The sequence below is a fragment of the Dendrobates tinctorius genome, unplaced genomic scaffold (assembly GCF_039654945.1).
Source record: "Dendrobates tinctorius isolate UK_male_01 unplaced genomic scaffold, ASM3965494v1 ptg000003l, whole genome shotgun sequence".
In the NCBI taxonomy this organism is placed as follows: domain Eukaryota; kingdom Metazoa; phylum Chordata; class Amphibia; order Anura; family Dendrobatidae; genus Dendrobates; species Dendrobates tinctorius.
This window is the reverse complement of record NW_027361671.1, coordinates 85,938,179-85,956,266: the sequence shown is the minus strand read 5'-3', so window position 1 is coordinate 85,956,266 and position 18,088 is coordinate 85,938,179. Positions and strand designations below refer to the sequence as shown.

Below are 18,088 nucleotides of genomic sequence, written 5' to 3'. Positions count from 1 at the left end.
ATCAGGATGCCAGTCATGTACAAATAAGGCGATCAGCAGCACTCACATCTGGATGCCAGTCATGTACAAATAGTGCGATCAGCAGCACTCATATATGGATGACAGTCATGTATAAATAGTGGGGTCAGCAGCACTCACATCAGGATGCCAGTCATGTACAAATAGGGCAATCAGCAGCACTCACATCAGGATGCCAGTCATGTACAAACAGAGCAATCAGCAGCACTCACATCAGGATGCCAGTCATGTACAAATAGGGGGGTCAGCAGCACTCACATCAGGATGCCAGTCATGTACAAATAGGGGGGTCAGCAGCACTCACATCAGGATGCCAATCATGTACAAATAGTCGGGTCAGCAGTACTCACATCAGGATACCAGTCATGTACAAATAGGGCGATCAGCAGCACTCACAATAGGATGCCAGTCATGTACAAATAGAGGAGTCAGCAGCACTCACATCAGGATGCTAGTCATGTCATTGCAGATTATAAACACTTTTTATGTTGTTAGTCTACAAATGTTGGCATCTTTTAAACCTCATCAATACTTAAAAGCTACCAACAAATAAAGATCAATGTTTCATTGCTCCCCAATTCACCCCCTAAACAACTGACTGATGCTTGGGTTGTTTCTGCACTCCTTTGTCCTGTTTTATTGCACAGTGATCTGTCAGGTTACGGATCTAACACACTTCTAGTTAAACTCATAACCATAAGTGAATGATCACTGCTAGTGTATAACAGATATCCAGACAGCGGTGTTCTGCACACTACTGGTATGAAATGATGCAACAGCTCAGCAACGTTTCGCACAGGCTGAATAACAAGCAACAACTGGGTAACTGTGTATCAGGTCTTTGACATACCATCTTCTTGACTCTCCATTTATTTACAATTATGTTTTGCCGAAAAGTCCCACTTGCATTCTTATTACATCAGAAACTGAATGCAATGAAGAAAATCACCCTGTGATCAAGAACAATGGATTTTTCCCAGCAATTCCTGTTGTTTTGATAAGATCTGCAAGCAATCTACATGAATTGACTGATCTATAGGTAGCGTGTATCAGGCACTGGCTGTACGATTCAGCCAGGGATGTATGACTCTGAAGTTAGGGGAGTTTCAGAGAAAAGCATACTTTAACAGCCACCAGTGACCAAGTCACATGGGAGACTAGACGGACAGGCAGGTCCCCGGTAGCTTCTCCCTGTTTGGGACGGCGGAATGCACTAAATATAAAATAATAGAAAGTGTGTTCGCCGCCCGGGGTCCACTGTGCAGAGGTGTTAAACTGCTGCTATATAATGGCAGACGCACAATATGGCGGTATATCGCACACGGGTTGAACGTCACCCAGTGTGCACTGGGCGTACTCTGTTATGTTCACAGAGGCGCCTTGAGGCATAAACTTAAATGCCGAGCCTGTTGACCTCACAGGTCTCAGTGGTGTGCACGCACGGTATATGGTCACAGGACTCGGGCCCAAGACACAGGGTTGGTGTCCGTCTAGACCTACCGTGCGTGCGGCGTCGCAACCGTGGACGCCCCAAGTGCTGCTGACTGCAGCGCGGCGACTGAACCAGCCGCTGTACGACAATGCCCAAGAGGGGGCGCACTGTCGGACGCTAGCACTTTGTAGATGTGCACTGTGGCCTGAAGCGTGCCACTCCCGATCTCCAATGGGAGATCGTCTCGTGAGCATGCCCAGTAGCGTGACGAGAGGACTTAGCCACTGGAGTGGATTGCTGCAGAGCAGCCTGCGCTGCTATTGCTGACCCAGAGGTGGCAGCAACAACCAGTCCTACAGAGCTGGTCTGAGCAGAGCGCCTGGGACGCTGAGATTGCTGTGCAAGCCCCTGAGCGGTCGGTGGAGAATAGGAGACCGCTGGATGCAAGGCTCTGGATTCCCACTGTGCAGTCGCAGGAACCTGACGCCTAACACTCACTGCCCTATCACCTATCACTCCTGAGGAGCTGGCAGGGAGAAACCACAGAGGACATGCCTGTCCGACTAGTCTACATCACGGCTCTGTCCCTGGCAGCCTTTATGTTTTTCTCTGAACCTCTGTAGCGCTTCAGTCATATATACCTGACTGAGAGCATACAACCCTTACTGGATATACAGTATAATGTCTGTTCCTGGGCAGCATGTACCAGCTGTCAGGTTCCTTCAGCTTTTCATTGTTCAAAGCCTTAATTTCAAGGAAATATGAATATCAAGCTGGCATTTTCTATACCTCCTCTATTATAAATGCCCATTAATCCTTGATCGATCAAGGCAAATGTGCAAATAACGCCTTCTTCACATATCTGTGATCAGTTTCATCTGGTCAAACTATTTTTCATCTGAGTTGGCCGGGGTCACTCATGCGAGAAACTTGGACGAGTCTTGCACGAAAATACCCAGCACTGCTGCCGGCACTCGGCAGCGGAGCGTGCGGCTGCAAGTATTTCTATGCAGCCGCACGCTCCGCTCTCAAGTGCCGGCGGCAGTGCTGGGTATTGACGTGCGATACTCGCCCGAGATTCTCGCATGTGTGACCCCGGCCATATGGTCCTTTTTTATCCCTTCTTTCTTTCCTTTTTGTTGACCCATTTACTGACCCCTATGTATGGAGAAGTCAGGGGTAACCTGGGGAATCGGGGAGATAGCAATGGGCTAAACAATTTTTTGGCTGGTAGCTATCTGTTTTCTGTTCTGATTCTATATTTAAAATATGAAAAGAATATCACATCAATCCATGGTGTGATAGAAGGTAACAATGGCTCTGGTCTGGAGTCCACGCCTGGGCTAGGTGTATTATCTCCTGTTACCTCATGCTGTGAAACTTTTGCATAACCAGGGTGCAAAAACACACAAAGCACATTGGTATACAGATAATTATTGTATATTGTTTCTAGTGGTAAAGGCCTCACAGCTGGTGTGAACAGATCTGAGGATGATACAATATACACATAATGGTTTGGAAACTGTCAGGCTCACCAAAAGACATTTCCATCATCATTTCCTAATATCTGACATTCATGGTCTGAGGGCAAAGCACCCACCGGTCTCCTACTGAGTCACCTCATACCCTATATGTTTATGAAGCCTTTCAGGTCGGGTCAGGAGACCCACGGTTGGCATGGTCCAGGACATTGCTGTCAGTACTCGGTCCGTAAAAGCCTCCTGTACAAGAACAGTATATGGGCCCTCTGTAGTCCAAGAGCTCATCATAATGTACAATGTGGAGATGGTATTGGGCCCCCTTACTTTCTCGGCCCCTGTGCGGCTGCACAGGTTGCCCAGTGGTATGTCCGCCCCTGGGCCTAATGATGGAAATGTCTTTTGGCAAAATTGACAAGTTCCAGTTGCCCTAATTATTGGAGTTGGTGCAAATTGGTGATGGCAGTGGTCTGTGGACGCGGCCCATGAGGGGGCACCGCTTCTTTTGATTGGTCGGCGGGCTGCAACGTGATTGTTGCGGTGTGACGGACATGTGACATTGTGTCAGGCTGACTAATCAAAAGAAGAGCCACAGATGTCGGCAGAGAAGAAGGGGTACCCACTCTTCTGAGCAGCTGCCGCAAACCACTGCTGTGACCCATGGAACGGGACGTGCAAATCAATTCACACCAGCTCTACTAATTATAGGCTCCCATCTATGACCAGCCCTTGTCACATTTCAAGGTATAATGCAAATAAAAGGATAAGGACAGGGATGCCATAACTGATTGGATCTGCAGCACAGTCCATAATATCAGCACATATAATCCTAGTCCTGAAGAGGGAAGGGCCAGGGTAAAGGTCGCACCCCCACAGAAGGAGTGAGCCGTCCTGTTCTGCAGCTAAACCACCATAGCGCTGCATTGTGCTTATCACGTGACATCACTGGGTTTGCCCAATAGGGAGGGGACACGCACTGTAGATATGAATGACTGCAGTTCTCAGTTCAGTGTATAGCGACTTGCCGGCTTGTTGTCCCCGGTCCTTCTCCCGTCCCCGGTCCTCCCCCAGCAGCCGAACATGGTTGTCATGGGAGCCCCCAAAGTTATCTTTATCCCTGGAAACCAGTCGGAGCAGAGTGACTGCAATTCTCTGGCGTCCATCATGTTACCCATCCACAGTCCGTCCAGCCCTGAGTCAGCCAGCGGCGATGTCCCTCCGAGGAAAAGGCAGCGGCTGACACATCTGACGCCGGAGGAGAAGGCGCTGAGGAGGTGCGGCCACCCGTGTGCTGTGGAGGCCGTGTGTATAGTGTATATATATTATATATACTGTGTGTATACTATGGGGATATAGTGTATACTGTGTGTATACTATGGGGATATAGTGTGTACTGTGTGTATACTATGGGGATATAGTGTATACCGTGTGTATACTATGGGGATATAGTGTATACTGTGTGTGTATACTATGGGGATATAGTGTATACTGTGTGTATACTATGGGGATATAGTGTATACTGTGTGTATACTATGGGGCTATAGTGTATACTGTGTGTATACTATGGGGATATAGTGTATACTGTGTATACTATGGGGATATAGTGTATACTGTGTGTATACTATGGGGATATAGTGTGTACTGTGTGTATACTATGGGGATATAGTGTATACCGTGTGTATACTATGGGGATATAGTGTATACTGTGTGTATACTATGGGGATATAGTGTATACCGTGTGTATACTATGGGGATATAGTGTATACTGTGTGTGTATACTATGGGGATATAGTGTATACTGTGTGTACTATGGGGATATAGTGTATACTGTGTGTATACTATGGGGATATAGTGTATACTGTGTGTATACTATGGGGATATAGTGTATACCGTGTGTATACTATGGGGATATAGTGTATACTGTGTGTATACTATGGGGATATAGTGTATACTGTGTGTATACTATGGGGATATAGTGTATACCGTGTGTATACTATGGGGATATAGTGTATACTGTGTGTGTATACTATGGGGATATAGTGTATACTGTGTGTGTATACTATGGGGATATAGTGTATACTGTGTGTATACTATGGGGATATAGTGTATACTGTGTGTATACTATGGGGATATAGTGTATACTGTGTGTATACTATGGGGATATAGTGTATACTGTGTATACTATGGGGATATAGTGTATACTGTGTGTATACCATGGGGATATAGTGTATACTGTGTGTATACCATGGGGATATAGTGTATACTGTGTGTATACTATGGGGATATAGTGTATACTGTGTGTATACTATGGGGATATAGTGTATACTGTGTGTATACTATGGGGATATAGTGTATACTGTGTGTATACTATGGGGATATAGTGTATACTGTGTGTGTATACTATGGGGCTATAGTGTATACCGTGTGTATACTATGGGGATATAGTGTATACTGTGTGTATACTATGGGGATATAGTGTGTAATGTGTGTATACTATGGGGATATAGTGTATACTGTGTGTATACTATGGAGATATAGTGTATACTGTGTGTATACTATGGGGATATAGTGTATACTGTGTGTATACTATGGGGATATAGTGTATATTGTGTGTATACTATGGGGATATAGTGTATACTGTGTGTATACTATGGGGATATAGTGTATACTGTGTGTATACTATGGGGATATAGTGTATACTGTGTGTATACTATGGGGATATAGTGTATACTGTGTGTGTATACTATGGGGATATAGTGTATACTGTGTGTATACTATGGGACTATAGTGTATACTGTGTGTATACTATGGGGCTATAGTGTATACTGTGTGTATACTATGGGGATATAGTGTATACTGTGTGTATACTATGGGGCTATAGTGTATACTGTGTATACTATGGAGATATAGTGTATACTGTGTGTATACTATGGGACTATAGTGTATACTGTGTGTATACTATGGGGCTATAGTGTATATTGTGTGTATACTATGGGGATATAGTGTATACTGTGTGTATACTATGGGACTATAGTGTATACTGTGTGTATACTATGGGGCTATAGTGTATATTGAGTGTATACTATGGGGATATAGTGTATACTGTGTGTATACTATGGGACTATAGTGTATACTGTGTGTATACTATGGGGCTATGGTGTATATTGTGTGTGTACTATGGGGATATAGTGTATACTGTGTGTGTACTATGGGGATATAGTGTATACTGTGTGTATACTATGGGGATATAGTGTATACTGTGTGTATACTATGGGGATATAGTGTATACTGTGTATACTATGGAGATATAGTGTATACTATGGGGCTATGGTGTATATTGTGTGTGTATACTATGGGGCTATAGTGTATATTGTGTGTATACTATGGGGATATAGTGTATACTGTGTGTATACTATGGGACTATAGTGTATACTGTGTGTATACTATGGGGCTATAGTGTATACCGTGTGTGTATACTATGGGGATATAGTGTATACTGTGTGTATACTATGGGGATATAGTGTATACTGTGTATACTATGGAGATATAGTGTATACTGTGTGTATACTATGGGGCTATGGTGTATATTGTGTGTGTACTATGGGGATATAGTGTATACTGTGTGTGTACTATGGGGCTATAGTGTATAATGTGTGTATACTATGGGGATATAGTGTGTACTGTGTGTGTATACTATGGGGATATAGTGTATACTGTGTGTATACTATGGGGATATAGTGTATACTGTGTGTATACTATGGGGCTATGGTGTATATTGTGTGTATACTATGGGAATATAGTGTATACTGTGTGTATACTATGGGGCTATGGTGTATATTGTGTGAATACTATGGGGATATAGTGTATACTGTGTGAATACTATGGGGATATAGTGTATACTGTGTGTATACCATGGGGATATAGTGTATACTGTGTGTGTATACTATGGGGATATAGTGTATATTGTGTGTATACTATGGAGATATAGTGTGTACTGTGTGTATACTATGGGGATATAGTGTATACTGTGTGTATACTATGGGGCTATGGTGTATATTGTGTGTATACTATGGGGATATAGTGTATATTGTGTGTGTATACTATGGAGATATAGTGTATACTGTGTGTATACTATGGGGATATAGTGTATATTGTGTGTATACTATGGGGATATAGTGTATATTGTGTGTATACTATGGGGATATAGTGTATATTGTGTGTATACTATGGGGATATAGTGTATACTGTGTGTGTATACTATGGGGATATAGTGTATATTGTGTGTGTATACTATGGGGATTTAGTGTATATTGTGTGTGTATACTATGGGGATATAGTGTGTATTGTGTGTGTGTATACTATGGGGATATAGTGTGTACTGTGTGTATACTATGGGGATATAGTGTGTAATGTGTGTATACTATGGGGCTATGGTATGTACTGTGTGTGTACTATGGGGATATAATGTGTACTGTGTGTATACTATGGGGATATAGTGTATACTGTGTGTATACTATGGGGATATAGTGTATACTGTGTGTATACTATGGGGATATAGTGTATATTGTGTGTATACTATGGGGATATAGTGTATATTGTGTGTATACTATGGGGATATAGTGTATATTCTGTGTATATCATGGGGATATAGTGTATATTGTGTGTGTATACTATGGGGATGTAGTGTGTACTGTGTGTATACTATGGGGATATAGTGTGTAATGTGTGTATACTATGGGGCTATGGTATGTACTGTGTGTGTACTATGGGGATATAATGTGTACTGTGTGTATATTATGGGGATATAGTGTATACTGTGTGTATACTATGGGGATATAGTGTATACTGTGTGTATACTATGGGGATATAGTGTATCTTGTGTGTATACTATGGCAATATAGTGTATATTCTGTGTATATCATGGGGATATAGTGTATATTGTGTGTGTATACTATGGGGATGTAGTGTGTACTGTGTGTGTACTAAGGGGATATAGTGTACTGTGTGTATACTATTGGGATATAGTGTGTACTGTGTGTATACTATGGGGCTATAGTGTATACTATGGGGATATAGTGTGTACTGTGTGTATACTATTGGGATATAGTGTGTACTGTGTGTATACTATGGGGCTATGGTGTGTACTGTGTGTACTATGGGGATATAGTGTGTACTGTGTGTATACTATGGGGATATAGTGTATACTGTGTGTATACTATGGGGATATAGTGTACACTGTGTGTATACTATGGGGATATAGTGTATATTGTGTGTGTATACTGTGGGGATATAGTGTATATTGTGTGTATACCATGGGGATATAGTGGGTACTGTGTGTATTCTATGGTGATATAGTGTATACTGTGTGTATACTATGGGGATATAGTGTATACTGTGTGTATACTATGGGGATATAGTGTGTACTGTGTGTGTATACTATGGGGATGTACTGTGTGTATACTATGGGGATATAGTGTATACTGTGTGTATACTATGGGACTATAGTGTATACTGTGTATACTATGTGGATATAGTGTATACTGTGTGTATACTATGGGACTATAGTGTGCACTGGGGAAAGGCTATCATACAGTGAGCATCCGCCATCACTGTATGTAGTGTGTCAGTGCATCTGCCCATCGCTGTGATCTTTTCTGGCAGATATTGTGTGTTGGATGATTGTACCGAGCCTTCCACATATAGCTGCTGCTTTTCCTAGAAGGTTTATCTGTCCTTGTACCCTGAGCTGTGCGATCTCCCCACTGTGCTGCGATCCCTGGTCCCTGTCCGGCAGGGTAGGGGTTAACCAACTTCCCCTGTAATCCTGATCTTGTTACATTGTAAGTTTTGTTTACATTTGTGCCTTTTTTTACACTTTAGCCCCCTGACCTGTGTGTCCTAGGACAGTGTAATGCCTCCTCTCCCCTGTATCCTGTCTTATGGGGGCTGCTGACATTCCGGCCTGCTGTGTGGGAGGATGTTGGCTGACTTGCCTGCGTGGCATGTAGAGGAGCTGGCTGCTTTGACGTCACTGAGAGCCATGAATAAATATCTGTATATCTGCTGCGTTTAAGCCAATTATCTCTTCCTGGAACTTTTCACTTGCGCAATAAGCGAAATTTGTTCCCCGTGTCCGGGCTGGAGCGCTGCAGGCTGTGCTGTACATGATGCATTATTAATGGCCAAATGAGGGTACAGCTGACACATCAGGGGCTTGTTCTACTGACTCCAGTTACATGTCCCACTCCCTCTTGATTGTCATGTCCTCCCTTTCATTTGCTGGAGTTTAACCTGTTTTTTTACCCCAGGATAATTACTAGAAATAGGTGTGCTTTTTACAAGTAATACGTGTAGGTTTTGTACTGAGCTTAAGTACCCCGTGGTACCCTCGTAGCTCTGCCGGTTTCTTCTCTATAATCCCCTGAAGACGAAAATAAACCTGCCGGCGTGGAGAATGCTGGAGAACGCTCCTCTCCGGGGCCCAGAATAGCCGCATGTAACTGGCAGCTCTCTAGAATGAGGAAATGAGGCGAAGATTTTACCACCATTCCCCACCCTGAATGTATCTAGGTCCTTCCTTATGGTCTGGGCAGTTATCACTCACACTCAGACACTGTTCAGTCACACTGCAGATTTTCATTTATGGTGTCCGTTCTGGGACTTCCTGTCCCTTGGGTTCCTGATGGAATGAATTCTTTAGATCTAGAAAGCTAAGTGTTCCAGGGCATAAATCACGTGGATCGTGGCCACTAAGTGCATAGACATCTTCTGCAGCATCAGCTTAGTGACTCCGGTGTTTTGGAAACACATTTGTGTTAATATAAAGAAAGACAACAAACTGTATCACTGATGCTGTGAACATAATGGGGAGATATCAACATCGGTGCTAAGGAAAAATGGTGGAATAGCTCATGGCATCAGATCCGAATGCTGCTCTTACCTTCAGGCCCCGTTCACACAATCAGTACCTATAAGCCAAAACCAGGAGAGGAACAATCAGAGGAAAAGTATAGTAGAGACATGTCACCGCTTCTGTAGTTATCACCCACTCCTGGTTTTGGCTTACGGATACTGACCGAATACTGAATGTGTGAATGTGGCCTTAAAAGGACCTCTGTATAGTAAACGAGGGAATCTGGATTCCCATTGTACCCACTTTGTAATGTGCCCCAGTATGATTTGGTAAAAGAAGCCGTTGCCATATCAGGAGCTGAGTACCCTTAAGTTTTATTGGTTTGTATAAGGCTGGTGACACCAAAACAAGACCTCCAAACCTCCACTGTTTGACCATCAGAAGCTTGAAGACATTAGTCACATCCATACTCCACTTTGCCAGTGACTTCACCTCTTTCCTACCCAAGGTTTAGTTTAAAAGAAAAACCCGATCTTTACTCACTCTTCCTGGGTCCAGCGCTGAGTCTACACCGCTGCTCCTGGTGCCGTTATTTTCTGCCATGCTGATGTCATATGATCAGCTTTGCAGCCAATAACTGTGGTCAATGGCTTGTGCCGTCAGCTCGGGCAGAGCCAGTGACGAAAATGGGCATAACGTCAGCACTGAAGACCATATCACACACTAGGAGCTGCGGTCAAGACTCTGCACTGGACCTGTGTAGGGTAAGAATCGCACTTTTTTATTTTTACAAACTGCAGATGGGGAAGAGGGGTTTTACAAACCCAGAATACCCCTTTACTGGATCGGATGTGCAGTGTTTACGACCGCCAACCAGAAACACGCTTCTGACCGGTGGTCGTTTAGTAGCTTGTTTACACAGTCCATCATGGCTTCAGATGTGCCCTGAACAATCTGCACCAGATCGCTCCTTGCACATCGCTGCCATTGTTTTTGGCAGCACATGTCCAGTTTATACAGGATGATGCACTGCTGAGAATGATTTGTGCAGCCCAAAGACTGGAACGCTCTTTCACGATAATCATGCAGTGTAAAAAAAATAATTAAAATAGTTTGTCATTAGAGGTTCCATTTGGACCTTATGATGGAATCCGGACGAGCCCCCCATTATAGCCAGTGAGGTGGTGTTGGGGACCATCATGTAACGGTTCTTGCACCTCATATTACAGAGCAGAGATGCTGACATGAAAGTAGTGTAACGTTCAGATCCTACTAGGCCCATTGGCATTTTGTGTCAGGTTCCACTTTATTTTGACTCCTCAACATTGAAATTGTGACACCGCGAAAGCAAAGTTGTGTAATTCTGAAGATCACAGGATGAATATGACATGTTAATATGCAAATGGTGAAAAAATTGAAACAAAACTTCTTGGTTTATTTAGTATAAATTATACAGGCATTTACACAGCTTGACGACAATCAAATAGGTTATTAATGATTGTATGAGGAAGGTTCTGCCACACTGAATGCATTTGGGCAAATCATCAAGCTCTCCTGCTGGCAGCTTCCCTTTCATTTCTGCACATGTCGCTCATGTTTAATACTAAATAAATCGAGATGTTTTGAAAAATTTGTTTCCAGTTTTTTTTGTATCCCTTGCGTAACTTTAACATGTCTACTGATCCTGTCATTTTCACAATTCCACATCTTTCTTGGTATTTCAGTTTCAGTGTTACGGAGTGTAGATGGGAAGAAACTGGAGAGTAGTGGGTCCTATAAGGGAATGGATATTCTCTCATGATCCACTACTTTATTTAGCCACCTTTTTGGGGGAGAAGCTGGATGACGAGCCATATGGCTGCTGTTGCAGTTCTGATTGATGTTTCAGCTTGGCTTTCCCAGAATGGATCTGTACAGACACTCAGCATTGGGAACGGGCGATGTATTACTAGCTGAATATACCACTTTGTATTGTACTGAGACTGTTCGTCGCATTGATAAAGATTATATAAAAATACAATGTTCTTCCCTGGAAATCTCTTCCAGCTGTTCACCGCATTGCTTCAGGACTCGTCCTTGAGCCTCTGTGTACAGTGCGGCCCCGGACTGGGTATATGCCATCTGTCTTTTCTCTTACTCAGCAGTATCATTAAGCTGATGCAATAGCATGTAATTTTTCCATGAGGCATGAAGGTACTTGCTCCTGATATGACTCTGGGATTACACATTGTGTGCTGGAATTGAGGCCCCGTTTATGTCCTATCCTTGTAACCTGTTACCTGTAATTACAAATTAGACACCTCTCCCATAAGTAAGCCTACACCCCGCAGACGTCTTCTCCTTGTGTGGATTGCTTTCATTGTCTGAATGCTCAGCGCCTTATCACAGACTTAATATATATTTGTATTTTAATAGGAAATTAAAGAACAGAGTAGCAGCTCAAACAGCACGTGACCGAAAAAAAGCCAGAATGAGCGAACTGGAGCAGCAAGTGTTGGATCTGGAGCTGGAGGTAATAGACTGCTTTTCTTGTTTGTCTTTAAAGGGATTTTCCATTTTCAGGATATTTTTTTTAAGTGCCTTACTCACCTACTCTGGGTCCAGCTCTGATTTCCACTGCGGCCCCCAGTGTCTGCTATTGCCTGATATAACTTTGACAGCAAATCGCTGAGCGGCTTGTGCAGTCTTTAAAGGCAGGGCCACTAAACTGACCGGCTGCAGTGCTGTCAACGCTGCAGACAATAACAGGTACCCTGGGAGTAGCGGCAGGTACTCAGCATTGGTCCCAGGGAGGATGAGTAAAGATCAGTTTATTTGTTTTAAAAAGCCCTATAAAGAACGTTCTGCTTCTTTTTAAAAACCCACCATCATTTATCAGCAGATACTACTGAACAAACAGATACATAGTTAATTTTTCGAAAGTGTGCGCAATGTGAGCATTTACAAGTCTACAGTCACATACAGTGACTGCAGACTTGTATTTGAAGGACAGGTTACCCCTTTAAGGTTCATATCCCACCCTGCCTGCAACCACTCTTTAGAAAATATAAAAAATGTCACCTCTTGGTCTTCACTTAGTAATATTACATATAAATAAATATCTCAGCATTCACATATTAATGCCTTGCACACGTCACCTGTAGAGGGCCCTACTGAGCCTCCTCTCCTTACGCGTTCCATTCCAAATAGAGATTCATATAAATACAGAAAAAATTCATTCTTCTTCAGTCACCTTTTTACTATTCTTCTCCAACAACCATTGCTTGTAGAGGCTGTCTCCAATATGGTGCCATATGGGGCACTATAGGTAACATGTAACCATTGGAATCTGGTGTGTTCCTATACGTCCTCTGTGCACATGTTCATGGGGCATTGTTTTCAGAATTAGTAATGTAAACTGGGCTAAAAAAAATAAAATTATTTATTTATTTTTTCTAGAACGAGAAACTCCTGATCGAAAATAAACTTTTACGAGAAAAGTCTCATGGCTTGTTAACTGAAAACCAAGAACTACGACAGCGATTGGGCCTTGAAGCCCTGGAGGTGAAAGAGGAAGAAGTTGAGGTGATTATCTAGGCCATGAATGGCAGCTTGTGTTTTCCCATTTCGGTGGAGGAATATAGACGACGGCACAGTGCAGTATCCAGTGCCTGGGCCCGTATGACAAGAATGTGACAATTCCTCCCGCAGGAAGGCTTTTAATAAGAGCACTGCTGGGTTTAGAGAAATCTCTTAATCTGGTTCTAGGAAATCTCATAGTCTTATCCCGTTGCTAGGAGCTGGGAGATTGGCTTGTTTCCTGCAGTGGATTTCAGTATGTGAAACCGGTAGAACCGGCTGTAGGTTTGTCTCTACTGTGCAGAGGACAGGGAAAATGTTCACACGTCAGTCTCTCTTACAACATATTGTGTAAAGGTGGAGCGTTAAAGTGAAGTAAATCTTTTATCATTTGAGAACAGCCCCAGGCAATCATCTGCTTTATTTGCTCTTCTCCTTTGTCACACAAGCTGGATGTCTAGATTCTTCTTGCCTCCTTGAATTAGCAGGAAGTCGATTTCTTTCTACATGAAGTTACTCGACTCACCAAGACCAGTCATTCATTAGTTTTGCATACAATGCAAGGTGTGAGGACGTTTTCCATAAAGACATGCACGATTTCATCACATGTCAAAGCAAAAACTTAGCGTATGCTGGGGGTTGTCCTTTCTTCATTCTGTAAGCTTCTCACAGTCCAAAACTAGAGGAACAATGCTATTTTCCATTTTGTGGTTTCTCCAAGGGAAACGTCTAGCTTATCACCAGTGTCCTCTCAGTGTTGCTAGAGAAAGTCATCTTGTGCCTTAAATGTGTCTACTCTTCCATAGGTTCTGACACAGTCCAGAGAAGATGAGGTCAGGCCGGTGACCGGGTCCGCTGAGTCCGCAGCACTCAGACTATGTGCCCCTCTGCAGCAGGAGCAGGCCCAGATGTCTCCGAACTTGACCATGTCTGCATGGATTCTGACTGCCCTGATTCTTCAGACTGTGAGGTGAGCGCCCAAGGGCTCTCTTGTAAAAATAACCTGTACCTGTCATAAATGCCTTCATTTTTTTATTAAGTTATGGTATCTATAAAATGAACAGACTAATATAATGCAGTAGGGGAAGATGCCCTCTAATTAAAATTACGGGTGTCCTTGGAGGTCAGTAGCACATTCACTTGCTTTATACATATTTCCAATATTTCTGCATATTTTGACTTTAGCATTTTCCTGTGAAGAGTAATTATTAGCATGACAGCCTTCCCCCTTTGTATAATGGCCACTATTTGCTATGTGTGGATTAGCTCTCACAACTGTCATGGGACTTCCTCACTGATTGCATTAACAGCCCTCCCGACCTTGCCATGATCCAACTGGTCTGCTTTTGCTAACTGGTTCTTTTTGTGGAAGGATACACATGGGCTATCAAGCAAGAACAACAAACAGACTGCTAAATCAATAAAAGGATTAAAACAATAAACTATTTAGAAGGTCACTTAATCTGCTACTGAACAATTGAATGACCTTTTAAGATGCTAGAAATCGCAGAATATTGAAGCAATGCCAAATAAAACCTGAGAATGTTCTTCACAGATCCAGAACAAATGTGATAATGGTGAACAACTGGGACATTGTCTTGAAAGTTAATTATTTAATTTTTGTTTTTCAGTCTGATATCTTGCTGGGCTTATTGGAAAGTCTGGACTCAGACATGTTGCTTACCTATGAAGAAAACTTGTCTTGGAACCAGCAAGAAATTAAAGAAGTCGAATCAGATTCCATACCCTCCGCCCCATCTTCTCCTTTGGGGACCCCATCAATCAAGCTGGAGGCCATTAATGAACTGATCAAGTTTGATCACGTCTACACAAAACCAGTTTGCTCAGAGCAAGACTCCGAGATAGGAATTGAGACCAACATTGTTATTAAAACGGAAGAAGCATCTTTAAATCCTTCCTGTATTGCCCCCATCAATGTGAAGCAGGAATCCCAAGAAGATGAAGTCCCACCTGTCGTTGACACACAGAGCTTTTTGCTCTCTGCTGAAGACACTGTGGAGAAACCAGCAAGCCTTCTGGAGACAGGCAGTGACTCTGGGTATGAGGGCTGCACATCACCCTTAAGTGATATGTCCTCTCCCTTGAACTCTGATCAGACATGGGAGGACTCTTTTACCACCGAACTTTTCCCTCAGCTTCTCAATGTCCACATGCACCAGTCCTGTTCCCCTCTTGGTGACCCCACTCTTTTCTGGAACCCCAGTCCAGATTTTGACGATGAATCCTTCTGAATGTCTTTCTCTGTTCTCCAGCTGCCACAAATGGACTATTTATTTATCTCCATATCAAAGTTTGTATTTTTATGATAAAGATTATATTACTAAAGTATTGTAAGGTCAAAACGCTAAAAGCAAGAAGTATGTGCCATCCAACTGCTAATGAACTGGGCTTACGTTGCTTGTAAATCCCATTTTAACCTCTCACCATGATGTGCATTCCCAGCAAATTCATGAAAACGTAATGTGTAGTAGTAGACGTTGTGCAGCAAGTGTTTGTTCTAGAGGGGGTATTGATGCATGGTCACTATTGGCCAGGTTTTTCCACTAGTTGTAATACAAGAAGAACCTGCTACCAAATATGAGGGTTTATCTGAATATCTAAGCCACATCTAATCTGTGAAAAGTACAGCACTTGCAGTTCTGTCTCTGCTTCCTGATGAGCAGCTTGATACGGCAGCTGGCTAAATGCCAGCGTTATATTCGTTTCCTGATCAGAGTTAAACCTGCTGACATCTTTGTCATCCAGAGTATTCAGGATGATACACCAATATCACAATGGTGGAAATATGACCTGTGGTCATCATATCAATATAAAACCTTGGACCTAAGAACAGACACCCCACCTAACATGTCAGCATGTTGTGTGGCTCAACAGGGAAACGATTTGGATGTAATTTCACATTGATACATTTCATACAGGTATAATATCCACACAACATCCCAAAACTTTCTATTACGTTTTTACCTTATTTCCCATTTGTTGCCTTGTTAAAGGCAGCTCTTCTGTTTTTTTTTGTTTTTTTTTTTATACTTTGTATGACTTTATTCTTTGTATATAGATTAGTCCTGAAATAGGGGTAGCAAGCTTTTTAATGAAAGTCAGCAATTTAAAGAAGTTCAATTGCCCCTTCCCAGCTCAAATCTATATTTTGTAAAATTTACTGTGTAAATGAATTCATTAGGTTTATACTTCCTGGAACCCTCCTGGCCCTCCTGCTCATCTTAGATTTAGGTTGCTTCCTCCATTTTAATATTTAAAAATATATTAAAGAAAACAGAATACTTTGTGTTTTGTGGTTTTAACTCTTTTCATGGGCCCTTTCTTTGCGTAATTATGGTATTGTTTCCTTGCTATCAATATTGATTTAGCATAAAAGTAACCTGACAGATGATATGTGCTGCCTGATCCACAGGTAACATGGTAACATATATCAGACACTGGCCACATGATTTCAGACAGGTATGTTTGACTCTGAGACACACTGGGGTTTCAAAGAAAAACATTTAAAAGTTAAAAAAAAGTCACTGGGGGATCAATCCACGTGGGAGACTAGTAGGACAAGTGGATCACTGGAGGTTTCTCCCCGTCCTCTGCCAGGTCCCTCCATATACACACGTCACTCCATATGACTAGGAGGGATAGCTAATACTAGAGAAGAGAGAGAGAGGATTCAAAAAGATATAAATAAACTGGAGAAGTGGGCAGTAACTAACAGAATGGTTTTTAACAGGGAGAAATGCAAAGTACTACATCTGGGCAATAAAAATGAAAAAAGCATATATAGAATGGGAGGAATAGGGCTAAGTGACAGCACATGTGAAAAAGACTTGGGTATACTAATAGATCACAGACTGAATATGAGTCAACAGTGTGATGCAGCAGCAAAAAAGGCAAATGCAGTTCTAGGATGTATTAACAGAAGCATACAGTCTAGATCACGTGAAGTCATTATTTCCCTCTACTCCTCTTTGGTCAGACCTCATCTGGAATATTGTGTCCAGTTTTGGGCACCACATTTTAAAAAAGACATCAACAAACTGGAGCAAGTTCAGAAAAGAGCGGTCTGCAAATGGTGACCGGTCTGCAAACCCTGTCTTATGAGGAAAGGTTGCAGGATTTGGGAATGTTTAGTTTGCAAAAGAGAAGACTGAGAGGAGACTTAATTGCTGTCTACAAATATCTAAAGGGCTGTCACATTGTAGAAGGATCAACTTTATTCTCATTTGCACAAGGAAAGACTAGAAGCAATGGGATGAAACTGAATGGGAGGAGACACAGATTAGATATTAGAAAAAACTTTTTGACAGTTAGAGTGATCAATGAGTGGAACAGGCTGCCACGAGAAGTGGTGAGTTCTCCTTCAATGGAAGTCTTCAAACAGAGGCTGGACAGACATCTGACTGGGATGATTTAGCGAATCCTGCGTTGAGCAGGGGGTTGGACCAGATGGCCCAGGAGGTCCCTTCCAACTCTACGATTCTATGATTCTATGATGTCACTCCAGGAAAGCAAGCAGGAAGAAGCCACTGGGGACTTGCCTGTCCGACTATTTTCCCATGCAGCTGTGACCCATACAGCTCTTTAAAGTATGTTTTTATTTGAAACACAGCAGCGTCTGAGTTAAACATGTATGGTTGAAGTCATACAGTCAGTGTCTGATCCACTGTCACAAGTGTGTCACATCCCCCTGGGAGACCTGGAGTTAGAAGGTCACATCAGGTAATGATT

General features: G+C 42.5%; 1 protein-coding gene across 1 annotated transcript; it reads left to right on the top strand.

The window, feature by feature from the left end:
- Nucleotides 1–3,909: 3,909 nt before the first annotated feature.
- Nucleotides 3,910–16,644, top strand: XBP1 (X-box binding protein 1). Its single transcript, XM_073558666.1, is given in 6 exon segments — nucleotides 3,910–4,202; nucleotides 12,197–12,293; nucleotides 13,220–13,345; nucleotides 14,146–14,223; nucleotides 14,226–14,309; nucleotides 14,971–16,644. Coding segments are annotated over 6 exon segments (1,200 nt in total). The 5' UTR covers nucleotides 3,910–4,008; the 3' UTR covers nucleotides 15,592–16,644.
- The last annotated feature ends 1,444 nt before the right edge of the window (nucleotides 16,645–18,088 follow it).